At 35.5% G+C, this 25,515-nt stretch overlaps 1 protein-coding gene across 3 annotated transcripts in view; it reads right to left on the bottom strand.

Moving 5' to 3' along the window:
• GALNT13 (polypeptide N-acetylgalactosaminyltransferase 13) overlaps positions 1-25,515 on the bottom strand; it is a gene marked incomplete at both ends in the record, with an annotated part of 461,512 nt that overhangs the window by 24,511 nt on the left and 411,486 nt on the right. For all 3 annotated transcript variants that reach the window (XM_080689902.1, XM_080689901.1, XM_080689900.1), the window contains one exon: positions 18,182-18,280. In XM_080689902.1, the coding sequence (XP_080546028.1) occupies positions 18,182-18,280 (99 nt within the window). The remainder of the gene's footprint in view (positions 1-18,181; positions 18,281-25,515) is intronic.

Consider the following 25,515-nt stretch of genomic DNA (forward strand, 5'->3'; position numbering starts at 1 on the left):
ATTAAAATATTCCTGTTGGACTCCTCAGGACATTATACCTATAAAATCTCACAGTTTAAAGGGATTGTATATCATATATATTATACGATGATGCCAAGTGCTTCACTTCCTGGATGAGAATTCTTCTTTTTTTGGGGGGGGGTACTGGGGATAAAACCCAGGGGCATTCTACCTCCAAGATATGCCCCCAGGCCTATTTTTTATTTTTTGAATAAAATTTATTTTATTCTTTATTTTTTGAGAAAGGGTCTCATTGAGTTGCAAAGGGTCGCACTTAGCAGTAGCTTAAGCTGTCCACGAACCCTGATCCTCCTGCCTTGGCCTCCCAAATTTTGAGATTACAAGTGTGTGCCACCACACCCAGCTGGATGAGAATTCTGAGGACAAAAATCTACAGGATTCACTCACATGCTCAAGCTGTTCAGTGACAGAGCCCTCCACCCCAGCTCAGCTCCTTAATCCCATTCTAACATACTGTACTCTTCCATGCTACACTCTATATGTGTATTTCATACTATACTTACCACAATTAGTTACTATACATAATATTTCTTATTACACTGTCTCTTATACATCTATTGTTTAGTCATTATAGACCTTTGGACCTTCTGGGGAAATCTCTTTAAGTATTTTAAGTAAGTTAGAGAACTTTGTCACCAACCACTCAGGAAGATAAAGTATAAAGAAAAATATACATTTATAATACTTTTATCTTTTATTTATAAAAACATTCCATAAAAATGTGTTGAAAGAAAAAGAAAAAAATTTTAACAAGAAAAAATTAGACTGAGCCGAGTGTGGTGGGACACACTTGAAATCCCAGTACTTGGGAGGCTGAGACAGGAGTATCACAGGTTAGCGGCCAGCCTCAACTACTTAGTGAGGCCCTCTGCAACCTAATAAAACCCTGTTTCAAACTAAGGAATAAAAAATAGGGTTGTACTGTAGCTCAGAGTTAGAATGCCCCTGGGCTCAATTCCTAGTACTGAAAAAACATGATTTTCAGAAAAAAAAGTGATTTATTTTTTAAAATGCACTTTCTCCCCATATGTCACACTATCCGAAAGGAAGCAAAAAAAAAAAAAAAATGCATAGGTAGAATTGAGTTCATTCATGAAGAATCCAGAGACAGGAATTTTTTCTATGTCCCAACTGATTTCAGACTCCATCTGTAGGCTGTCAGCAGAGTGGTTTGTGTAGAGAATAAGAAGTAGGTAGCTCCCAGCTGTAAGTTAACACATACTTACACACCTAGATGATATCTATGGTATTTTACTGCTTCCATAGTCTAAATTTCTACTATTCATAACAGGATATGGATGTATATAGCATGTTCAGTGTTCTCATCCTGTCTTGAACATCATCTGTGAAGCCTTTCCTCTTTCTCCTTTCATCTCCAGGTAAACTACATATGACAGGGTGATACTTCTTTGTGCTCAGTAATCACCTCATTCTTCCATTCATGGTATGGAATATGCTCTTTCCACTATATTTTGCCAAGGAAAAGACTACCTTTCTAAAGTGTTAATGCAATCCTTACGTTTTTCATTTAGTGTTGTGTAACTACTTTTACCTCCGGATTGTTTATTTCTATTGCACTGCAGGCTGCTATCATCTCTGCTTATTTTTGGAGGAGGATAACACTAAGACAATGAGCTTTGAAAGGTTACACAGATATGGGCTTGGGATCCATTCCTCAGAACCTGAGTTACTGTGCGGCTCTGCAAAATGTTGGTTTCTCCATTTGGGAAAAGGGATGGAGATGTCTACTGTTTTATTGGCTATTTTAAAGATTGAATTAAGGAATTCATTTAAGTTGCAAACACATTACTTGCCTTAAGGAATGTCTAAATATTAGTGATTGTGCAATATTCATACATAATATCCACACTCGATTACATTCTATCTCATCTTTTTTTCCCACTAGCAGTGTGTGTGTGTGTGTGTGTGTGTGTGTGTGTGTGTGTATTTTAGAAATTTTATACTCCAATAACAATGCTAAGGGTATATTTTAATCCCTTTGGAAATTATTCTAGGAGCGGTGTAGTGTTCAATCATTTATTATGGAGTGGAAATGAAAATAATTTGTTTTTGAAATGCTCTAGCCTCTTTTCTAGAAGGCAGAGTAACAGTGTAAGATAATACAATAAGCAACATGCTCTAATACAATGACAAAGTGGGGCTGATGTTTCTATTTTCTTTCTACTTTATTGTTAAGTCCTCCCATTTTAAACACTTCTGATATAAAATTTATGAATTTTAATACTGTACTTGCCCTGAAGACATCTAAAGATAATCTACATTTTTAAAATAAAATATGTAAACATTCTGTGCCACATATTTACATTTCACTAATGCAATATTAAAGAATATAAATTGCAAACTTAAGCCCAATTTGAAATCATTTCAAATTACATTCTACTACATGTCCTTGGATATACAGATGTTGTTTCAGTTTGCAGATGGCCCAAGTTGCCTGTCTCCTGGTGTACAAACTTAATATGCCTCCTTCCTTCGAGTGTAAGAGAAACTCTGACCATGATGGGGAAGCAAGTTCAGAAAAATGTTACACTACATAAAATTTTACATAAGACCTCAGATCAGCTGGGCGTGGTGGAGCACGCTTGTAATCCCCACACTTGCGAGGCTGAGACAGGAGGATCGCACGGGTTCGAAGCCAGCCTCAGCTACTTAGTGAGGCTTTCAGCAAAATAGTGAGACCCTGTTTCCAAATAAAATATAAAAAAGGTCTGGGAGAGGTAGAAAGCCTCTGGGTTCCACCCCCAGTACCACCAAAATAAATAAATAAAGAAAAAAGAAAAAAGAAAAAAGACCTCAGATCAGCCAACAGAGCAAAGAAATTCTGCTGGCCTTGAGGGTGAACGCTGCTGTTTTGAAGAGAACCATGTGGCAGGCACTGAGGGCCATCTCTAGCCATGGACAGCAATCTCTGGCAGAGTGAGAAAACACATACACAAGACAGGGCCAGTCCTATACTGCAAGAAACTGAATTTTACCAATGACTAGGAAACTTATAAAGGACTCTGAGCCTCCAATAAAAGCTCAACTCTGGCCAACATTTTGTTTTCAGCTGTAGGACATCCTGAGAGGAGAACTCAGCTGTGTTGTGTTTGATTTTCTGACCTCAGAACTATAAAATAATAATTTTATGTTGCAATAAACTATTACATTTGTAGTCATTTGTTAAATAACAGTAAAGACTTATGTAGTGACCATAAGTCAAAAAGAAAACATATGCTAAAACTAAATCTGTTTTCTCCAAACAGAAAGCCTTCTCCCATGATTTCATTCATTCAATCACTAATTTATCTATTTACCCAACAGATAATCTTGAGTATATTGAGTATGTCAGTCTTTATATAAAGCATAAATGTCCTTTATGTAATGTTGAGTTTGACATAGGAACACCTCTTTGAGTACGAATTTCCTCCATAATGCAACCTGCCTGAACTCCATTATACGTATTCTTGTTATGACTTTCTGTAACAAATTCTCTTTTGGTCTTTTCTTCATATTCTTTTCAACATTTTCTTAACTGTATAATTTTTTAAATACTTATCATGTGAGAAAGTGGTCCTAACAAAGATAAATTAAAAAGAAAAAAGTGAACTTCTGGATAGGATATCCTTTAGTTATGGGTAACAGAAACAAATGCTTCCCTTTCCTGACTATCATTGGTTAGTACCATTACATAGCAAGATGTCTGTGAAGATTTTATTGATCTATGCCTATATATATGTAAAATAGATGTAGCAGTAACATGGCACCTATACAGACTTTTATATTCATCATTTATTAGTTGCTGCAACTTTGTACCATCCTGTATAAATATATTTTCCTTGTATTTTTAACATTTTATATATCTTAAAAGGTTTTCACTTAATAATCTTGTGATGCTTCCTAAAATTCTGGGATATAGCATATAACCAGATAAAATATTCAATATACAGGAATTCTCAAAAGGTGAGTTATAATGATCAAGATGGCACATGTACTTATCGTGTATTAATTATAGCTACCTCTTACCTGTATGAATAAATGGCTTTGTTGTTTAAAAAAATTAACCTCTAACTTATTAATACAACATTTGTATTGAGTACAAATAATACTAAATTCCAGATAGTTTCAAACCGAAAGACATTTGATTTATTTATAGCATTCAGTACTGCTGCAAACTAAGAACAGCAGGATCTATTTAATCTGGCTCCCTCCAAAAACAGACACTTAGGGAGATGATCCCAGAAAAGACTTGTGCAGGAGTAGGGAAGGGTCAGGAGCCAACAAAGGGCACATTATCAAATGAGTAGGCTGCTCTTAACTGGAGCATAATTCTGTTGTAGATCTCGGGCATCCAGTGTAGAGCAAACACCTGCGTCAGTCCCTTCACAGGGGAAGGAGCTTGAAAATGTACACACCACCTGCCTCAGCTTTTGCTTAAGGTGAGCTTCTGGGGAGCCGAATTTATTAATTCCCTATGTGTGACTAAATGGGCAAAGCAGGTTCTGGCAGTGAAAATCCTCAGGCAAGGGACGAGGTTTTCTCCTTGAGAGGCTAAAAGAATGTGGAAGAAAAGAAAGGAAGCATTTGAGAAGTACCTGTTGTGTTAGTCAAGAGAACTGTCATTTAAAACATGTCAAATATTAAATGTGGCACCACACACTGAGAAACTGTACATTTTAAAGTAAACTTTTAAAGATAGCACTATTGTTTTCTTTTACAACTTAGGAATCTGATGCTTGGAAATTTAAATGAATTCTGCAAAGTCACTCAGTCTGGAAGTGGGAGAATCACACTCTTTGAACTAGTGGGCACCATGCTCTTTCTCCACGCTTAGCATTTTGGTTTTTGGTGGTAAAAGTTTTTGTTTTTCAGTTAAGCTCTAAACTTTTTTTCAGATTTCATTAATTTGCCCTTTCTCACATGATCACATGTTCATTTTTTCCTGTGATCTTATCCAGGATGCCACATCTACTTAGTCATCCTTCCTCCTTATTCTACTCTGACAGGTGCTCAGACTTCCTTCGTGATGGACTGGGTCCTTTATAGTTTTGAGGAGTGTTTGTCAGGTATTTTAGGGAAAGTCCTTCACTTTGGGTTTGTCTAGTGCTTGTTTCACAGTTAGACTGGGTTGTAGGTTTTTGGGAGGAAAACTACAAAGGTGCAGTGCTGTTCGCAATGTATCCTATCAAGGTGCAGGGCACCAACAGGGTTCATTGCAGTTGAAATGTGCACAATCATGTGCTAAAACAGCAGTTTCCAGTGTTTCTCTACTGGATCTCTACTGGGTGGATTTACTGCCATCTATTTCCATGTTCTACTCTTTGAAGGCAAATTATCAGGCACAACCCACATGCAAGGGAAGAAATAGAGTTAAGTCTCTCACCCTCCCCAAAGAGGAATATCTACATGAATTGTTTTAAATTCTTCTGTATAGAGGTCCAAGAAATCAATTTTAACCCATCTCTAAAAATCTCAGTATAAAATCGGCCCCATATCTTCATGTTAGACTTCTATGGAATGCTACATTAATGGTAGAACATGCCTATAATCCTAGTGTATTTGCAGAGGTGGGGAGTGGAGGGACTGAAGACAGAGGACTGTGTGGGTTTGAGGCCAGCCTCTGCAACTTAGTGAAATCCTCAGCAACTTAGCAATATCTTGTTTCAAAATAAAAAATAAAATAGGGCTGGGGGTATGGTTCAGAAGTCCCTGGGCTCAATTCCCAGTACAAAAAGTAAATGAATGAAGGAATGAATGAATGAGCAAGCTTACCCTTAACTCAACCTGTTAAATGAGTTAACAATTAAGGTCTCTTTGGTCAGAACATAACAAGTGCTGCCTCCCCAAAATAGCACTTGCTCTCAGAAGTGAACAGACCATAAACTGAGCACTGGCCATGGTGACTTATCATGACCACGTCATCATTCCATCCTATTATCATGACCATAAAATACATCTCTGAATTTTTCTGATTAAAAAATACCAACTTTTATCTATCGCAGCTATATATACTTATTCTACTTCTTTAAATAAAATACACATCCCACATATTTTTACAGAGTTAATTTTAAAACTTGGAGTAGAAGCATATTTATGTGGTGGGTTTTCACTAGAAGATTAATGTTCCATTAGAAATTGGAATGGACACTAGGCTGTTTCCACGGTAACTAACTCAAGCCTTTTTCCTTTAATGGCAAGGTATCACTTTTGCACATACCACATGTAGCTTCTTATTCTGTACTGGATCAAATCTTTTGATAACAGAATAAAAGAAATGAATTGAAAAAAAAAGTTCTACATTTTGTCTCTTCTCGCTGTGAAATTATACCTGGGCCCCAAATAACAGGAATGAAAAGCTCTTTTCAATTTGGCTGTATTCACTATGTCCTTTTTTAATAACACAAGTGCATGCCCAAGTATTTCCATGAGGTTTATTACAAATGGATTATGCTATCCTTCCACAACCTTTCTAGTCTGAAAGCTCTTTCCTTTTTTTCTCTCAAATAAAAATTCCCTTCCTAACATTTGCATTCCATTATAATAGTAGCTCCCCTACTTATAAAACCTTATTTTCCACCATCCAAGTCCAGCCCTTCAACTCCTTTATGTCAGTTTTCTCGCTGTTATTACACACACTCCATTCTCTGTGCCCACTGGCTGCTTTGTGAAGTCTTTAGACTAACTCCTGCCCTCTGCAGACCTTGTTGTTCTCAACACCTCTTCACAATGTAGAGCACTGTCAATACTTGTTTTGTGAAAAACACAATACCTTTGTATTCGCATGAGATTGAGAATAGGGATTATGTGCCTATTTACTTGTTTAGAGTTCAACCTGTTAAAAGTCGACTGTAACAGTTGATAGAGAGATACAGCTAGTCTCTTAATTTTATATATTTATGTGTAATAGAAAAAGAAAATGAAAATGAACACTGGTAATTGAATAAAAAAGTACAAGGCAAATTGATATATTTATCCATAGAATATTTTTAATTTCGTCAGGGTGCATAATCTATTTTGTTTTATTAAAAAAAATTATAACGCTACACTATTTCAGGAGTTTATAATATAAAAATTTTCTTAGGGGTCATACAGGAAGAATGCTGTTATATAATGAACATCACCTTTGCCAAATTTCTTACAAAAGACAAAATAGTTTACTTGAGTTTTAAGTATTATTTTTGTATTCTTCTTGGTGCCTACCTCTCAAGTGTTCAATGAATTTTAATTCATAGGGGTTTCTTTTAAGTTGTAGTTTTTGGTGACTGAGAACTTACTTAAAATTTTCCCATAGATTGGATACATTTTCAAAAAATTCTTATTAATCAAATTTTCAAAATTCTTTTCTCTGTCACTAGACAGATGATCTCACAAATCATTTGGCCTTGTTGCTCTTTCTTATTAAACAGTTGAGAGAGAATTGGAGTTACCATACATTTGGCAGCTTAGAAGGAAAAAATATATATTCCTTCACATTCCAAGAGACCAGAATTTAAAAAATCAGCTTGTATGGAAATGAAGGTACCAAGTATGGACATTGTCTCTCCAGAGACTCTTGGAAAAATCTGTCCTTGTTTCTTCCAGTGTCTGGTAATGTCTGTTTTGCTCGGCCTTATGGCCACATTATTACAAGATCCGCCCCACAGTCAGGTCACATTGCCCTCTTGTCCTGCGTGTATGACAAATTTCCCTCTCCCCGATTTCCCTCTCACAAACACTAGTGTAGTTGCATTTAGGGCCAATTAAGGGCAGGGGATTATGTCACATTTTTTGAATTTGCTAGTGCTTGCTTTGTGGTCCAGGATATGGTCTATTTTGGAGAAGGTTCTGTGAGCAGCTGAAAATAATGTGAAGTCAGTTTTAGTTGGCTGGAATATTCTGTATATTCTAGTAGGGCCAAATAGATAATATAGGCAATCCTTCTGTCTTAAAACCCTCTACATAATCACCTCTGCAAAGTCTCATTAGCCATTTGGGGAGACAGGCACAGGTTGCAGGCATTAGGATATGGACATTTTTTTTCGGGGGGGGGTGTTTCAGTGACCACAGCCCCATATCCAAGTGCATCTATAACAATTTCATCCTCCAGGAAGATGATTATCTTTTGTTTTGAAGGTATTTCTGTGAAAGCAGGTTCTTGAATAACTTGGAAATTTTTGTATGAATCTGTCTACTTGTCATTCTTTCAATATACTTTATTACTATAGGAGAAATTTTCTAAAAATAAAATAATTCTTAAGAAGAGCTTACAATTTTATTTTGAAGATGGGATGAATTAGACATACAGAATTAAATAATGGCATATGTTTTAAAGAGTAAGGATTATTCATAGTATATAAGTAATAAAAAATAGAACAATTTGAAAACGGTTCATTCTTCTTCTTTTTTTTTTTTTTTTGGTGGTACTGGAGTTCCTGGAAGCTCTTCTACTTCCGAGCTACACTCCCAGACATTATATATTATATATGTCTTTATTTATTATATATATTATATATTAATTTATTTATATTATAAATATATTATATATATTATATACATTATATAATATACTATATATATTTTTATTTATTTGGAAACAGGGTCTCTTAAGCCAGCGTGGCTGACTTTGAACCTGCCCGATTCTCTTGTCTCCGTCTTCCAAGCGTGGGGATTACAAGCATGCGCCACCACGCCCGGCTGAAAACTGTTAATTCTAAGAAGGAGATATCTATATTGAAGGGCAGCAAAAAAAAACCCCATAATACCACGTAAAGGGTGGGTTTTGAAGCCTGTCTAGAGGAATAAAATTAACATGTCACAAACGTGGGGAAAGATCATAGAAAATGGGTGTTGACCAAAAGCAAGGTTATGATAAAACAAGAAATAACTAGCAGTAACAATCTAATCAGAGTAAATAGAGTTGATGGAGTTAAGTTTGTACATGTATGCAAATAGACATAAAATTAAAGGTAGGAAGAATTCAGGATATACTATTAGCTTCATAAAGTAATACCTGGGAAATAAAGTTTCTTTCTTGTTTTGGTGTATGTTTGTTTTTCCACTTGGAAGTTTTTTTTTTTTGTTGTTGTTGTTTTTTTTTTTTTTGAGGATCCCTCCTTTCATTATTTAATGACAGTGGAGTAAAGATGAAGACAGGCTGGAGCTATGCAGAAACTATACCGAACACTATCATGGTAATTCAAGCTTGGGGAAGGAAGGAGACTAAAGGATGAGTGAGAAAAATGTAAAAACTAAATGGAGAAATTACAGGAAAAAGAGGTTTGGATGAAGGATGAGGCAATTTATAGATACACTGAGTCTGAGGCACCATTTGGTCATTCAAGTAGAAATGTGCATTAGTCAACTTGAAATAATGGATGTAATCCCAGGAATTGATAAGACATAAGAGCTTTTCAATAAATATATATGAGAGGATCAATTTCTTAGGAAAAAAATGTGGGAGACTGAGAATGAACAGAGCAGCATGGCAATAATAGATACATTAATATGATTCTAAGGCTTGTAGATTCCAGATTGATCCCATGATAGCAGGTCCTCCTGTGATTTACTTGAAAAGAAACTAATTCTTGGTTGGAAGCACTTAAGAATGGAGATCTCATGAACTCCCAACAACTAAACCAACATGAAATGTTTGTGTTCTTTGAGTATTTTCCCTAATGCCATCTACTTCATAAAATGTGTATTATAGGCTAGCATAATCTAGTTTTTCATGGATGAAAATTGAGTTTAGTTACTATTTGCTATGGTCTGAATGTATGTGGCCCCACTCCTTCAATTGCTATGTTGAAACTCAACTTCTATTGTGATAGTGTTAGAAGATGGAGCCTCTGGGAGGTGATTAGTGGGATAAATGTCTTTATAAAATAAAATTCAGAGTGCTAGCTAGATCCTTTCACCATGTCAAGTCACTGCAAGACAGGTATAATCTATGAACCAGAGAACAAGCCCTCATCAGAAACAGAATCTGCTGGCATCTTGTTCTTAGATCTCTCAACCTCTGAAACTGTGACCAATAAATTTCTATTGTTTATAAGATAGCAGTTTATATTTTTAATTTACCAACACAAACAGGCTAAGAAACCATTCCACCCCCAGTATATTTCAGTAACCTGGTAAAAACATAAGGCATACAAAAATGAGAGTTCTCCCTACCCAGAACTTAAAAGACTGGAACACTCTGGAAGAATTCCTATTTCTTTAGACATTGTGATCATTCTGCTTTATTCTATCTCACATATATCCAACTCATTTAAACTTTTAATGAATGGTAGATATTCCTTCTTTCCTCATAGGCCATTTCATTTCACTTGCAAATATACTTTGTGAAATCCCTGGTAAGTTTCAATTCCTCTGTGCAAACTTCTGAAAGGGGACCAAATTACTGTTAAAATGGCTTCCCAGTAATTATAGAACTGATAAAAATGCAAACTTTAAAATAAATACATATATGTTGAAAGAATGTATTCATTACAATCTGTGAGTACATTAGAATGCATTACTAAAATAATTAAGCTTTCTCTAGCAGAGGGTTCGTAACAAAAAAGTGTTTACTTTATCCTCCAAATTTTAATTTATGTCATAATTCCAGATTCTAAGTATAAATGATCACATTTTAGAGCAGGAGAAGACATTTCTATAATAATGTAGATAATATCTGATAATATCTTCTTTATCTCAGCAGAAAACAGGATTTTAATAAATGGCTAGCATAAGCTTCCCTAAAGGCTTGCTATCTTGAAAAATGGCTCTGAATCATTTACCACAATAAATTATGTGGAATGCTTCCCTGTGCTTTATAGCTCTTTCCAAATGAGTGGCTCTAGGGAGAAATAAAATCATTATAAATGCATTTCCTAAAATGTGAGGTTTTTTTCCATCACTTTAGATTTTTGTCTTTAAAAGGACAAAGTATAATGCCTATAAGTATAATAGGGCTGCTCTCCCTTTTTGTTATCCTAGCATTTAATTTTAGAGTAAAATAGTTATTTTAATTAATTTTGGTACCAAATACAAGCATATTATATGTAAATGTTAAACAAAAGACAGTATAAATACTTGAGTTGTTATACTATATGCCCAGTAAAACTGAGAACCAATTACCAAGGATAAGATGATGTAAATGTCACTTAAAGTCACCTCATTAGAAAAGAAGTGTATTTCTACACCAAAAATATATAAACAGTTTAAAATCCTGTATATTAAAATATACTAGAAGCAGCAAAGTTAAAAAAAAAACCTGCAACATGAATGACACAGGGTAAAAACTTTATTTAATAAATTAACAGATGACAAGAGAAAACGAAAACACCCAATAAAGACATAGTAGAAGTAAGCCTATTAAATTTGCAATATGAATTTCATTTTTGTGGTTCTGGGGATTGAGCTCAGGCTGCTCTATCTCTGAGTTACACTCCCTGCCCCCCTCTTTTATTTTGACACAGGGGCTTGCTAAGTTAATATACAGTGACCTTTAATCTGTGATCCTTCTGTATCATTAATGGAATTTTTAAAATTTGCAAATACTAAGTTTTAAATCTCTAAATACACTGATAATGCTAGAAATATAGTTTAAACAAGATTAAATTATTTTCCATTTAAAATGAACAAATATGAAAAAATATACTTCACCATCAGTATTGGCCACTGTGGCATGGGAGTATGATTGAAAATTTACATAAATATAAAAACTATCAAATTGCTGTGGAATCAGACTTAAATTCAAATTGGCTTTACCACCTCAGCCATGCTACTAATTTCTTAGGGTGTTCATTAAACTCATCCCGAGTAAAAGTAGGAGAATATTACCATGTATTTCAAAGATCTCCATGAGAATCAGAGGTGATAATGCATATTAAATATTTGTTATGGCCCTATTTCTATTTTAGACACCAGCCTTACTACATTTTGAATCTTTAAGAAGAGAGGACAGTTTGTCTCTACGTTAAATCTTATGATGCCTCATAACCTTTGCTTTCATACATTTACTTCTACATATATTTCTAAAGAAGTAAATATAGATGCTCAAAGATCTTGAGTCTGGTCTTTAACAATGAAAAATTACATATAATGTGTCCTGGAAAATAGGAGATTGATTAAATAAATTATAGTTTATTTATTAAAGATATGTCATCTTCTGCAGGTTAACCGATAGCTCACAGAACAGAAATTCATTATTTTGGGTTTTGAATGAATGGTATTTCTGGATATAAGTTTGTAGTGAAGCAGGGTGGAGCCAAGAGTGCACCTGGAGAACAGTCCAGACTGTAGAGCTGTGAAGATCTGAAGATGCTTGGACCATGCATCTGAATGGGAAACTATCAGAGACATCCTGAGCACAAGGGCCTACTGAAACATCAAGGTAGAAAACCAGATGGAGATCACATTGTGAGAAGTGTCATGTTTCATACTTTACTTCATGCTTTATTCTTTGGGCATTGGAGAGCTGTTGAAGATTTTTAATGAGATTTTAAATTCATCAGAGCATCAATTATGTAGTCATGGAAATACTGATGCAATGAAATCATCCAGATAAAAGAAAATATAAGCCAAAGATGGAGATCCTGGATAGATAGAGAATGTGAAGTATGAGACAAGAGACGTTTTTACATAAAAAGGACAAGATTTGTGATCAGCCATGGTTCAGAACTGAAGTTTCTACATGAGGTTTTAATTTTGGAGGATGGTGTGAGCAGAAAGAAAAAGAGTCCCATTAGGAAACAGGTGAACTGAAGATGTCTTTTGAAATTCACAACAATTCATAGGCTATCGATTCTGGAGCTTAAAAGAAGGGTCAGGGATAAAGAAACGACATGGAACTGCTTCCAGCAGTACATGCCATATTTTCAGATGATTAGAGAGAATGGTCTCATAACTTCTAGTAACAGATTTTATATCAGTGAATTGTAAATGTTTCACTTGTAAAAATTCATATCAAGTTAAACAAATTTCTCCTTATTTCTTTTTAAAATATTTAATTATCAACATGCTTCTTTCTAATGAAAAGAAAGCATTTCAAGGGCAGATAAGAAAGTAGTGTCTAATTTTGTCATTCTTTGATGTAGATACAAGTATGTATGTGTGTATGTATATATGTATGTGTGTATGTATATATGTATGTGTGAATGATACTGGGTATTGTACCCAGAGGCATTCTTCCTTGGAGCTAAAATACTCAGTCTTATGTTATTTTTTTATTTTGAAACCAGGTCTCCCTGAGTTGCTGAATATATCACTAAACTGCTGAGGCTTGCCGCAAACCTGCAATCCTCCTGTATCAGCCTCTCAAATACCGGGATTATAGGCATGCATTACCAGTCCTGCCTTATGGTAAGGATTTTAAAAGAGTACCTCAAGATGAAATGTCAAGTTTGGTAAAAATTCCCCACTTTTAGGTTAGTTTTAAAATATTCCTGCTGCAAATCTTCATTGGTTCAATATTACATTTTTCTATATACTTGAGTGTTTAAGGAAAATATTTCTATCAACTGTTGAAAAGTTTCTTCCTGATGCCTCTAAGGACTTAAAAACAAAGAACTGGGCGTCCTGGCGCACACGTGTAATCCCAGCATTTGGGAGACTGAGGCTGTAGGATCACCGTTTGCGGACAGCCTCAACTATTTAGTGAGGCCCTCTGAAACTTAGTGAGACCCTGTTTAAAAATAAAGAATAAAAATTAGGGCAGGGGGTATAGCTTGGTGGTCGAATGCCTCTGAGTTTCATCCCCAGACACACAAAAGATAAAACCAAAAGCACCAAAACTCCTCTATAAGAAGAAATTGTTGAGGAATAATTGTCAACAAACATAAAGCACTTTAGAAATGTCCCAAATATGCTGCCATGACCTATTCCTTTGTGCATTTTGTTGTCACCATTCTAATCTAACCCTTACTGTCATTCTACTGTAAAAAGAGAATAAAGAAATGTAACTAAGTTAAAAAATGAGATTAAAATGTGTTACGACTTTTCTGTGAAAGAAAAAGAAAAAAATTTGAATATGTTTATGGGCTGGGGGCTACTTGTAAAAATATGAAACTAAAAAACTATAAAAATAGATGCTGCTTCCATGGTAACACTAAAGAATAGCAATAAAAACAGAAAGGTAACTGAAAATAAAATCTTAAATCTGTCCTTTTTTAAACTGAGTAAGATAAAAAATTTAAACATGCTCTGAGTTATTACTTACCCTTGAAATACAGAATTATATTAAAGCAGAAGTTATAATAATAGGAATTCATGCAATGAATTAATTTTTATGATATATATTTGTTATAATAAAGGAAAAGCAGTTCACTGTTTCCAAATAAACAACACTAAAGGACAAAGTGTACTTTTATCTTGCCTTTGGCATTACCCACTGAATGAAAATTTTATTTTGTACTTTTAAGGGTAGAAAGAAAAATAATTGAAGCCATAAATGGAATAATTAATAGCAACAGACCAATATATACTTAGCGTCAAGCATGTGTCAGACATAGTAGTATCTGTTGTTTTACCAATTTTGCCAGTTTTTCAAGAACAAAAAGTGGAGGAAAATATTTTATTCATTTTAAAGAAAATTAAGTAATTTAATATATTCTTATCTGCACATTATAGTTTCAGGTCATAATTTGTAGTTCACTGTGATGGTGACATATAAGAACACAACACTTGGTAGGCTTTCCCCCAGATCCCTACCATTGTCACTCCTTCCCCATACAGGGTACTGAGATGGGCAATTAGTCTTCTCGCGTTAGGTACATGACATCAATGGCAGCGTTGCCTTCACTGACTCTTCACTCCCTCCCTCCCTTACACCCCCTCCCTCACTCCACTGGAGCTTCTCCATTATCAGTAATCAAGTAGTAAGGAGCAAAACTATTAAGCAGCTTATCTACAAATCCCTCAATAGGGTGAATGACGTTACAGAATGATGTTCTTTTATTCTCGACAGTCCGGTATCCTCTGCTTTTATTATAAAGGTAACACACACACGCACGCACGCACGCACAGGCACATGCACACACACACACACACACACACACACACGTAAAGTGGAGTAAAAAGTGAAAATTCCCGTTCTAACTTTAACTACCTTTTCTGTTTTCTTTTGTAGAGTATTCTCTATTCCAGATCATTAGCTATTTGTCTCTAATAGATTATATATCACCCACATAAGTCTATGAATAGTATCAATATCAGTTTTACAAAATGCTCACACATTTTTTACAATCATTGAAAGTAAGTTATACTCTAGATTTTTTCTCCTCTTTTGGACTTTTTTTTTCAGTCCTAGGATTGAACCCAGAGCCATTCTACCTCTGAGCTATACTCCCAGCCCTATTTTGTATTCTTTATTTTGAAACAGGGTCTCATTAAGTTGCAGAGGGCCTCACAAAGTAGCTGAGGCTGTCCATGAACCTGTGATCCTTCTGTCTCAGCCTCGCAAGCACTGAGATTACAAGCATGTGCCACCATTGCTGGCTCTTTTGAATTTTTGATGCCAGAATATCTAGATATTCCTCATTTACTTTAGTGGCTATACATTATTCCTAACTGGGTGTACATCAAGATTAGTGTTAACCATTCCTTTCTTAGTGGATATTTAGTTGTTCTATTTGTTGTATAGTAAGACGAGCTAAAAATTTATTGTGTGAATTAATAAGTATTCATCTAGATAGAAAAATACTGATTTTAATTTCTACTTCTCATTAAGTTATTGAGGTAGAAATATTAGAAGACATGCTGAATTTGGTTTTTGATTCCTTTGTTTACTTTCTTTAGGAAGCCCTAAGATTGGTGTTTTTACCAATTTTGTTACTATGACAATAAATGTAAAATCATTCCTTAGCAATATCTTAGTGGCTCTAAGGTACCAATTCATTGTTTGGAGTATGCGATCTCTCATTATTCGCCAACTATTATTTATCACATACCTACCAAATCCCAAGCATGGTAGTGGAGGCTCGGGTTGAACATATCCTTTGCCAACATCATATAGATTAATAAAGTGCTTTTAACACTTAAAATCTAGGTATGTTTGTGTCATTCAGACAAATACAAATATATAACTATCTTTTTTAACACTAGCCTGCCAGTGTAATGAATCTATGTGGTTAATTATCTGGAACATCTTTCTCTTTCATTTAAATCTGCATTAGAATTAAAGGGATATCATTAGTAATATTTTTTTCTTTGAAGCGTGTATGTCATCACGGTACAAGTTGATTAGTTGATTTATTTCCATAACCCATTGGAATTGAAGATTGTGGAGGCCATTAAAGATTACGGTAGGCACTTCTAAAGTCAATATCAATATCCATAATCAATGAACTGTGAAGAGCAGCCTGTGTGAAGTCAAATACTCAGTGTCACTTTGCACTTGTGTGTCCACATAACATATTTCTGGTAAAAGAGAAGTAGATGGAGCTATATTCAGCCTCTAGGAAGGCTTGTTTTTTTTTTTTTTTTTCTTACCCCAATAAAGGAAAAGATATATAGCTACTGTAGCTCTTCCCAACCCGCACTTCTCTGCCTTGAATGTGGACATGAGGTCTGGAGTTTCAGCAGCCCTCTTATGATCACCTAATGATAAAAGCTAACTCTGAGGATTGTATAATGGAAAATTATAAGGCTCCAATTTCTTCACAAAATCATTGAAGACTAAAAATTATCCATAGTTTCTGGGCGTGGTGGTGTACGCTTGTAATCCCAGCATTAGGGAGGCTGAGACTGGAGGATCGCGGTCCGTGGACGGCCTCAGCTACTTAGTGAGGCCCTTTGCAACTCAGTGAGACCCGGTTTCAAAATAAAGAATAAAAAATAGAGCAGAGGCTGTAGCTTGGAGGTAAAATGCCCCTGGGTTCCATCCCCAGACCCACAAAATTAAATAAATAAATAAATAAATAATAAAAAATAAAAAAATAAAAATTATCCATAGTTAATTACCTTCTGACTTCTTATTGCGTGAGAAAATAAACCCTTCCTACATTTATTTCTTGATAGTTAAACTTTTTCTAATTTCCAGATAAATTTATTTCAATCCCTTTGGTTTTGGCAGAAAAGGACTTTTATATTCATTGTGAGTCAATTAGAAATGAGATGGACACCTTTTTTTTCACACTTTGTCACTGTTATATTGATTTTTCTATTACCTCTTTCATAAAGCCTTTTTCCCAAATGCTGTAAGTTAGAAACTTCATTTTAAATATTTTCTTACTTGAATTAAAATTCTGAAATACTAATTAGGATTTTAATTATTATTTTGTTTTGTTGTTATGGGAAAGACTTCATTTCAATGGTCTTCAATTAATTACATAGGCCCTGCTTAAAATACGGTGCCAAAACATAACAGAGTTCTATTTTTGTCTTATTTTACCAAAGTCAGTATGTCTTGCTGTATAGAATGTTGATAAATGTGCTGGATGAAATAACTTTTGAGAATTTTACTTCAGTTCACTCTGAACAAGAAATTTTACGACTTACAAAGAACTCACTATAGCTCTCATTAACTTCAATAGATAATGTGTGTACAGAGGTTCAGGTGTCTCCAACTTCACTTTGTTGTCACGGTTTTTAGGAATCTCCAGTTCTCAAAGTGGCCACAGAAGCACAGCCCGGCAGGCTCCACAGTGCCCTCGTTGTAGAGAACACGAGATTAATTTTTAGACTCTGATGAGTTTCTCATAATAATCTACTGGACCTTCACATGAACAAAAAGTTACCCTAGACTTTTAGTCAGCCTTCAGTGATAACTCACATACATTAAAATTTCATTGAAATTAAAAAATTCTTAGAAACGCAGATACACATAAAAATTAGTAAAATAAATATAGACTAATCACCACCAGGGAAATGTCACAGTTGTTGAGAGATCGTTTTTATATTACTGATTTAATAACAGAATAAAGTATAGTTCTCATTTGCTCATCATGATAAAATAAGTCTGAGATTTTTGTCTTTCCTCATTAACTTTAGATATCATTGAAAGTTGTCCCTTTAATTTTGCAGTGCTTTCTTTTGATGCTTGAGACAATAGAATAGCCAAATTATTACTTGATTTGAATGACGATTCATTTACTAAAGTAAGAATTTACTGTCATTAGTTTGCCAGCTATGGCTTATACTGATAGTTTTAACAGTATATCTTCCAAAAGTATGACGCTGATTTAAAAAATGGAGAGTTTACCTGATTTCCTCCCATGCCATGGCAGTTGAATATACCCACTTTTTCATTTTCTTTGCGGCCCATGTTGTCTAAACATTGATTGGTTTCAACATTTCTTATCTAAAGAAAAAAACACAACCAAAAAGGGAGGTAAAACATAATGCAAATAGTTACTGATGTCAGGTAATCTTTTTTGTTTTTTTGGTGGTACTGTGGTTCCTGGAAGTCCTTCTACATCTGGGCTACACTCCCAGGCCTATTTTATATATTTTATTTGGAAACAGGGTCTCCTAAGCCAGCACGCGCGGCTGGCTTCGAACCTGTGCGATCCTCCTGTCTCTGCCTCCCAAGCGCGGAGATTACAAGCCTGCGCCACCACGCCCGACTCAGGTAATCTTTTTGATATAATTAAATTTTATGTGAATATACATATGCATATCTATCTATATCTATATCTATATATTTATTTTACCTCTTTGGTACTGGAAACCGAACCCAGGAGCATTCTTTCTTTAAGCTACAGTCCCAGCACTTTTTATTTTAAAACAGGGCTTCACTAAATTGCTGAGGCTAGTCATGATGAGTGATCCCTCCTGTTTTGGCCTCTCAAGTACTGGGAGGGCGCATGTCACCATACCTGGTTTAAATTGTACTTTTTTTTTTTTTTTTTTTTTTTTTTTTTTTTTTTGCGATACTGGGGATGGAACCTAGGGGCATTCTACCTCTGAGCTACACTCCCAGCCCTATTTTTTATTCTTTATTTTGAAACAGGGTTTCAATGAGTTACAAAGGGCCTCACTTAGTAGTAGCTGACGCTGTCTGGGAACCACCATCCTCCTGTCTCAGCCTCCCAAATGCTGATTACAAACATGAGCCACCATGCCCAGCTAAATCTGTGTGCCACCATGCCCAGCTAAATTGGTGTGCCACCACGCCCAGCTAAGTTGTACATTTTTAACTAAATGATGCAAGTTTGCAAGAAAATTTCTCCAAGAACATGTTCTTTTAAATATTTATGTTTCTTTTTGTATGTGAATTTTTAGCCCTGTGTAAGTTGTTAAACTCCTACTGAGTTAAATTTAAACAGTGTTGGCTTTGGCTTTATCATCTAATCAAAATAATCAAGAGGCACTCCTTTATAGGATAGTACCAGGAAAGAAGAAAAAGTCTGCATATTATGAATGAGAAATTCTTCTTAAAACCCTCTAAAAATTAGTTCAGTTTTCAAATTCCTTCCAAATAGCTACAGTCCATTCTTTAACTCCAGTAGTATCATATGCAAGGAAATAAAAACAAATTGGTCAAATACTCAAAAGTATATTTTTCAATTGCTTCATAACTAGATGTTCCATTCTGTGTAATAATAAATATTAATTACATTGTTTATTTCTGTGACTAAGACATATTCATGCATTTTCTTTTATTTCTTTTTTTTTCTTTTTCTTTTTTTTTTTTTTTTGCGGGGCTGGGGATGGAACCTAGGGACATTTGCCCTCTGAGCTACACCCCCTGCCCTATTTTTATACTTTATTTTGAAACAGAGTCCCACTGAGTTGCGGAGGGCCTTACTAAGTAGCTGAGGCTGTCCGCGAACCACAATCCTCTGGTCTCAAAACTCCTGAATGCTGGGATTACGAGTGTGTGCTGCCACGCCTGGCTATTTTCTAATATTTCTAATGCAAAATTTAATGGAAGTACTTGGCCCTAAGAAAAGTGGTTACAAAGCTAAATGGATTTCCACATTACAAATTCCTCAAAAGCAAGATTAAATTGCCATCTAAAGGCACAAGGTTTTTGGTTTACACTCAAATATCACATTAGTCCCATAATTCACATAAAGTTAATATATACATTTGTGCCAAATGTAATTATAAATGTAATTACATTGAGCATAAAGATGCTAGAATTACTAAATCAAACAAAAATATAAAAGAAAAAAAAAGGAGGAGGAATCCTTGTGTTAAATGGGATGTTTGACTTTTTTTCCTTTATTCACAATCCCAAGTATATACTCTTTTTATTCACTCTGCTTCTAAGAATTTCCAACCTCTCACTCATATTAGGATGTGCATATTTTACCCTTCTCTGGGTACATTTACTTGGATGTCTCTATTTTGTTATCTGGGTCTTATCTATATATTTCTTCCAGTGAAAATCTGATAAGATTAGAAAAGGAGAAGCGTAACTGAGAGAATGTATGTGTCCTTTCAATCACTACTTAAGGTTGGGAGGTTCAAAAACAAACAAAATGAGTTTCATCGTGCACCTTGCATTTCCAAATGAAAGGTAAGGAAAGGTAGTAAATACATTTGTGATCATGCCAGAGGACCAAGAAGTCTTTTGAAGGATTGTAAGGGTAGGAAAAGTGATGAAGGGGTACTATTTTGTAAGGAGGACCAAAGGAAAAAAAAAAAAAAACCAAAAAACAAAAAAAGTCACTCTAAGGAGAAGATGCTTGAAAAGACACCTTAGTGAAGTGAGAGAGAAGCCATATTTTCATCTATGGATAAGCTTTCTGGGAACAACTAATAAATACTCCTGGGAAGTGAAGAATTCTGAAATAAAAGGGTATTAATGTACTCCCAAAGCAGTGAGCAGGAACAGGCTAGAGAGGAATCCATGACCAGGTGACATCAGGAACTATAAGTTCTTGAGCACAGGTGGGATATGGCAATAGCCTACTCTGGCTCCTGTGCAGACAATAGATTCCAGGTTGACAAGACTGGAAGCAGAGAAATATGTGGGCAGCCCAATGCAGGCATGCTAACCAGAGAGTTTAAACAGAAGGATAACAATGAGCAGAGAGATCAGATTTGGGATCTGCTCCTAAGGTAGAGTAAATAGGACTTTCAATTGAATTGGATATGAACTATGAGAGGAAAAACATACCTCAAAAAATATCTAAAGTGTGAGCCTGAGTACACGGGCAAATAGCATTTGTATTTACTAGAACAATCTTCTGAGTTCTTGTATGTTGATAGCTATCTGTGGTCTTTATACTTGAAAATGAATTGGGCAGATCTGAAGTCCTTGGCTGATATTATATTTCTTTGAGTGTCTTGGCAATGTTGCTACATTTACTTTCAGCATAAAGGATTGATTTGAAAAGTCTTTTGATAATCTGGAATTCCCCCTCTTATTTGTACAAGTATTTATTTATCTGGATGATATACTTTTTCTTTTCTTTAAGTTCTGATAGAATGACCACAGTGTGTCTTGGTTGTTTTATTATTATTATTATTATTATTATTATTATTATTATTATTCTCCTCCTTCGGGTGTGCAGTGATATTTTCACCAAGTCCCTTCAATTCTATTTTCAGGAAAGTTTCCCTGAATTATAATTATTAATGTACCGGTATTGGGAATGGCTTAGGAAGATTTGAGAAAGCTCTGATTATTAATAGATATATTTCAGAAATAATTGTGTCAAAATGGCAGACCTGGAGAGAGAAAGGCTTGGCTTCGGTCAGGAAGCAAACAGCTAACTGAAACTTAGATTGACTTAGCTAAAAGTAATTAGCAAGTTGATAGGAGAGGGGAACTAGGAATACATGTCTGAAGACAGATCTACACGATTAGATAATCTAGCTAGGATGGGAGAAGGGTGTCAAGCTTCGACCTTCATGAAAGGAGACACCTTGGTGGGGGAGGAACCTGACAGGGTTTTTACTACGTCAGAATTATGTAAATAAAATGGAGGTCATGGGTATAAAAAGTCCGGCCCATGTGTTGTATCTTGGGTGGGGCATTCATTTGAACCACACCCACCCCATGCCATTCTGGCATGGGGCTGTAACTATCTTCTGTATTTCTATCTTTTTAATAAACTTCTTTAAATCTTCAGCAAGAGTCCGGGCTAATGTATATTGACCCTTAGCTCAGGACAAGAACCCACGGTTTTTCTGTTTGGGGTTTTTTTTGTGTTATGAGGGAAATTGTGTCTGGAACCCTAACAGGGGTCCTCAGGGACAGTTTCCCCAAAACCATATATCATCTCATACTGTAACAATTAATGTTCATCTTGTTTCATTACTTTGATTTTTCTGTTTAAAAAATTTTGGTTCTTGTTGCATATATGCTATATATGCAACATTTAAAAAATAATTTAAAAGTATATATATATATACACTTTTGATCAAATAATTTAATTTTAAATGTCTCCTTTATTTACAAAATTCCTTTTTCTCTTCTAAAATTTTTATATCATATTTTCTTGAGATTATTGATCATGTATTCTCAAAAGTTCAGTGTTCACTTCTAAAATTATTTACTATTTAATTTCTCTCTGTCTTGCTTTCTAGGATCTTCATAATCTTCCTCAATTTGGTTTATATATATTTGGTGATACTGGGGATGAAACCCTTCTACCTCCAAGCTATACTCCCAGACCTATTTTTATATTTTTTATTTGGAAACAGGGTCTCTTAAGCCAGCGAGGCTGGCTTCTAACCTGCACAGATCCTCCTGTCTCTGCCTCCGAAGCGTGGGGATTACAAGCATGCATCACCACGCCTGGCAGTTTATATTTTTTATATTTTATCATTTACAGCATTTATTTTAGCTATATCTTTTGAATAATGAGGTTACAAATTCCCTCCATCTTAGAGTCATAAAATTTTGGTGTGTTTACATTATTTGCAATGACAGTTTGCTCTTTATTACCTACAACCTTTTGTATTGTTTTCTTTTTTCTTTAATGTAAAATCATTTTTTCTGATATTTTTAGTGGGAAGAGTAAAGGTACCATTTCTAACTTCCCAAGTCTAGAACTGCCTTTTCTGTGCTGTTCTGAAATGTGAAAAATAAAAATCCCTTTTCTTTCATGAGATCTGGCTCTGTTGAACTCTCTTCTTTTAGCTGAACACTGATCTCCTTTATCCCCATTGACCCCACACCCCCAATTTAGGATTTATTCTGAAGGTTCTCCTAAGCAAAGGAGGTCAGCCTAATGAGTTTTAAGAGTCCACAGGTTGCAGTATACTTAGACTCAATAGTTATTAGATTTTCATTTGCCTGGAAAATACATTTTTCCTCTTCAGCTACTATTATTGAACTAGTTAAAAACAATTTCTCATGAGTAGCTACCATAAATTTGGATGCTCTCTGGCATCCTTTCCATCAGCCATCTCATTCCTTATTCTTTCCCTTTGATTCTTTCTGTGAATATTGTAGTATCACGTGGGTCACAAAATTGCATAATTTTGGAATTTGAGAGAATACCTCAACGTCTAATTTGTTTATTTTTGCTATCCTACTAATTTTTTCTGTTTTGGGGGGGGGATTTTTGGTGCTACTGGAGTTCCTGGAAACCCCTTTTACCTCCAGGCTACACTCCCAGACCTATTTTATGTTTTTATTTGGAAACAGGGTTTCTTAAGCCGCCAGCAAGGCTGGCTTGGAACCTTTGCAATGATCCTCCTGTCTCTGACTTTCAAGCATGGGGATTACAAGCGTGTGCCACTGTGCCCGGCTTTTTTTTTTTTTTTTTTTCTGTTTTAATGAGGGAAATTTACAGAGATTTACATTGTGTTGTTGCTGCTACACTTCTTTTTTTTTTTTTTTTCATAATTCCAGAACAGACATTTTCAGAACTAAATTAAAAAAAAAAAAAAAAAGTTCTGTCCTGTTTTTACCAGGTTCTAACTATTCCACATTTATGTGGTTTGGTAGTTTCTGGGCATGCAGTATTAGCTGTCACTTAGCATGTAACAGAAGCTATGAGGACATAACATAAAGAACTCATTGCAAGTCCAATCAAGTTGACTGGAAAAGGAAGCTGAGGTGAATGGTTTAAGAAGCTTCTCAGTATGAGGTTAGACTCTCCTCTAATGCTTGAAGGATGATGTACCAGTATTGGGAATGGCCTAGGAAGATTTGAGAAAGCTATGATTATTAATATATTCCAAAAATTGGGTAAGGGGCAAATCTGTGAAAGGACTTGGTTTCTGCCTAGAAGCAGGCAATTATTCCAATGTAAATTAACCTAGTTAAAGGTAATTAATAAGTCAACAGGAGAGGGGAACTAGGGCTTCCTCTTTCTAAAGACAGATCTACATAATAATCTAGCTAGGATAGGAGAAGGGGTCGAACTTGTGAAAGGAGACACCTTGCCACACCTTGCTGGGAGAGGAACCTTACAGGGACATTTACTAAGTCAGAATTACATAAACAAGATGGAGGTCATGGGTATTAAAAGTCTGGTCCACATGTTGTATCTTTGGTGGGGCATTCATTTGAACCCCCCACCCCATGCAATTCTGGCATGGGGCTGTAACTATCTTCTGTATTTCTATCTTTTTAATAAACTTCTTTAAATCTTCAGCAAGAGTTCGGGCTAATGTGAATTTATACTTAGTTCAGGACAAGAACCGCGGTTTTTCTGTTTTTTGGGTTTTGTTGTGGTTTGAGGGGAATTGTGTCCGGGATCCTAACAAGAGTCCCCAGGGACAGTTTCCCCTAAACGATATCATCTCACACCGCAACAGATGATGTAAACACTGTGCAACCTGAAAATTCTGGTAATTTGTTAGCTAAAGGTCCCTAGGAAAGACAACTACCACCACCATGAGCAGCACAATAATAACAACTAGCAATTGTTTTAAGAGATAAAACAGGATAGGTTGTATGTGCCAACCTGTTATCTCCACTTTATCAATAAAACATTAAATTACAGGGAATTAATTAATCTCCCCAAAGAATGTAAAATTATTATAGTGAGTCTGGGAATGCCTAGTCCTGACTTCCAAACAGTCAAGCAGTATTTGTTAGAAAGAAGGAATAGAGCCGGGCGTGGTGGCACATACTTGTAATCCCAGCGCTTGGGAGGCTGAGACAGGGTGATTGCACAGGCTGGAAGCCAGCCTCTTCTACTGCATGAGACTCTCAGCAACTTAGTGAGACTCTGTTTCCAAATAAAGAATAAAATAGTTCTGGGAGTATAGCCCGGAAGTCAAAAAGTCCTTGGATTCCACCCCCAATTTAAAAAAAAAAGCAAAAGAAAAAAGAAAGAAGGAATAGAAGAGCCAGGCATGGTGGTGCATGCCTATAATTCCAGTACTTGGGAGGCTGGGACAGGGGAATTCCAGGCTCGAGGCCAGCCTCAGCAACTTAGTGAGACCTCTGCAACTCAGCAAGAGCATGTTTCAAAATAAAAAATAAAAATTGAATTGGGAGTATAGCTCAGAGATAGAGGTCTCCTGGGTTCTATTCTCAGTACCACAACAAAATCCAAAGTTCTAATTTAAAACAAGTAACCAGGGGTCACCCAGATAATGATAACAGCATATAGAACAAGACATGAGAGCAGCCCTAACACCAGACTTGGGAATCCAGGTCAAGAGGCATATAGAATA

The sequence above is a fragment of the Muscardinus avellanarius genome (assembly GCF_963383645.1).
Source record: "Muscardinus avellanarius genome assembly, chromosome: 2".
NCBI lineage: Eukaryota > Metazoa > Chordata > Mammalia > Rodentia > Gliridae > Muscardinus > Muscardinus avellanarius.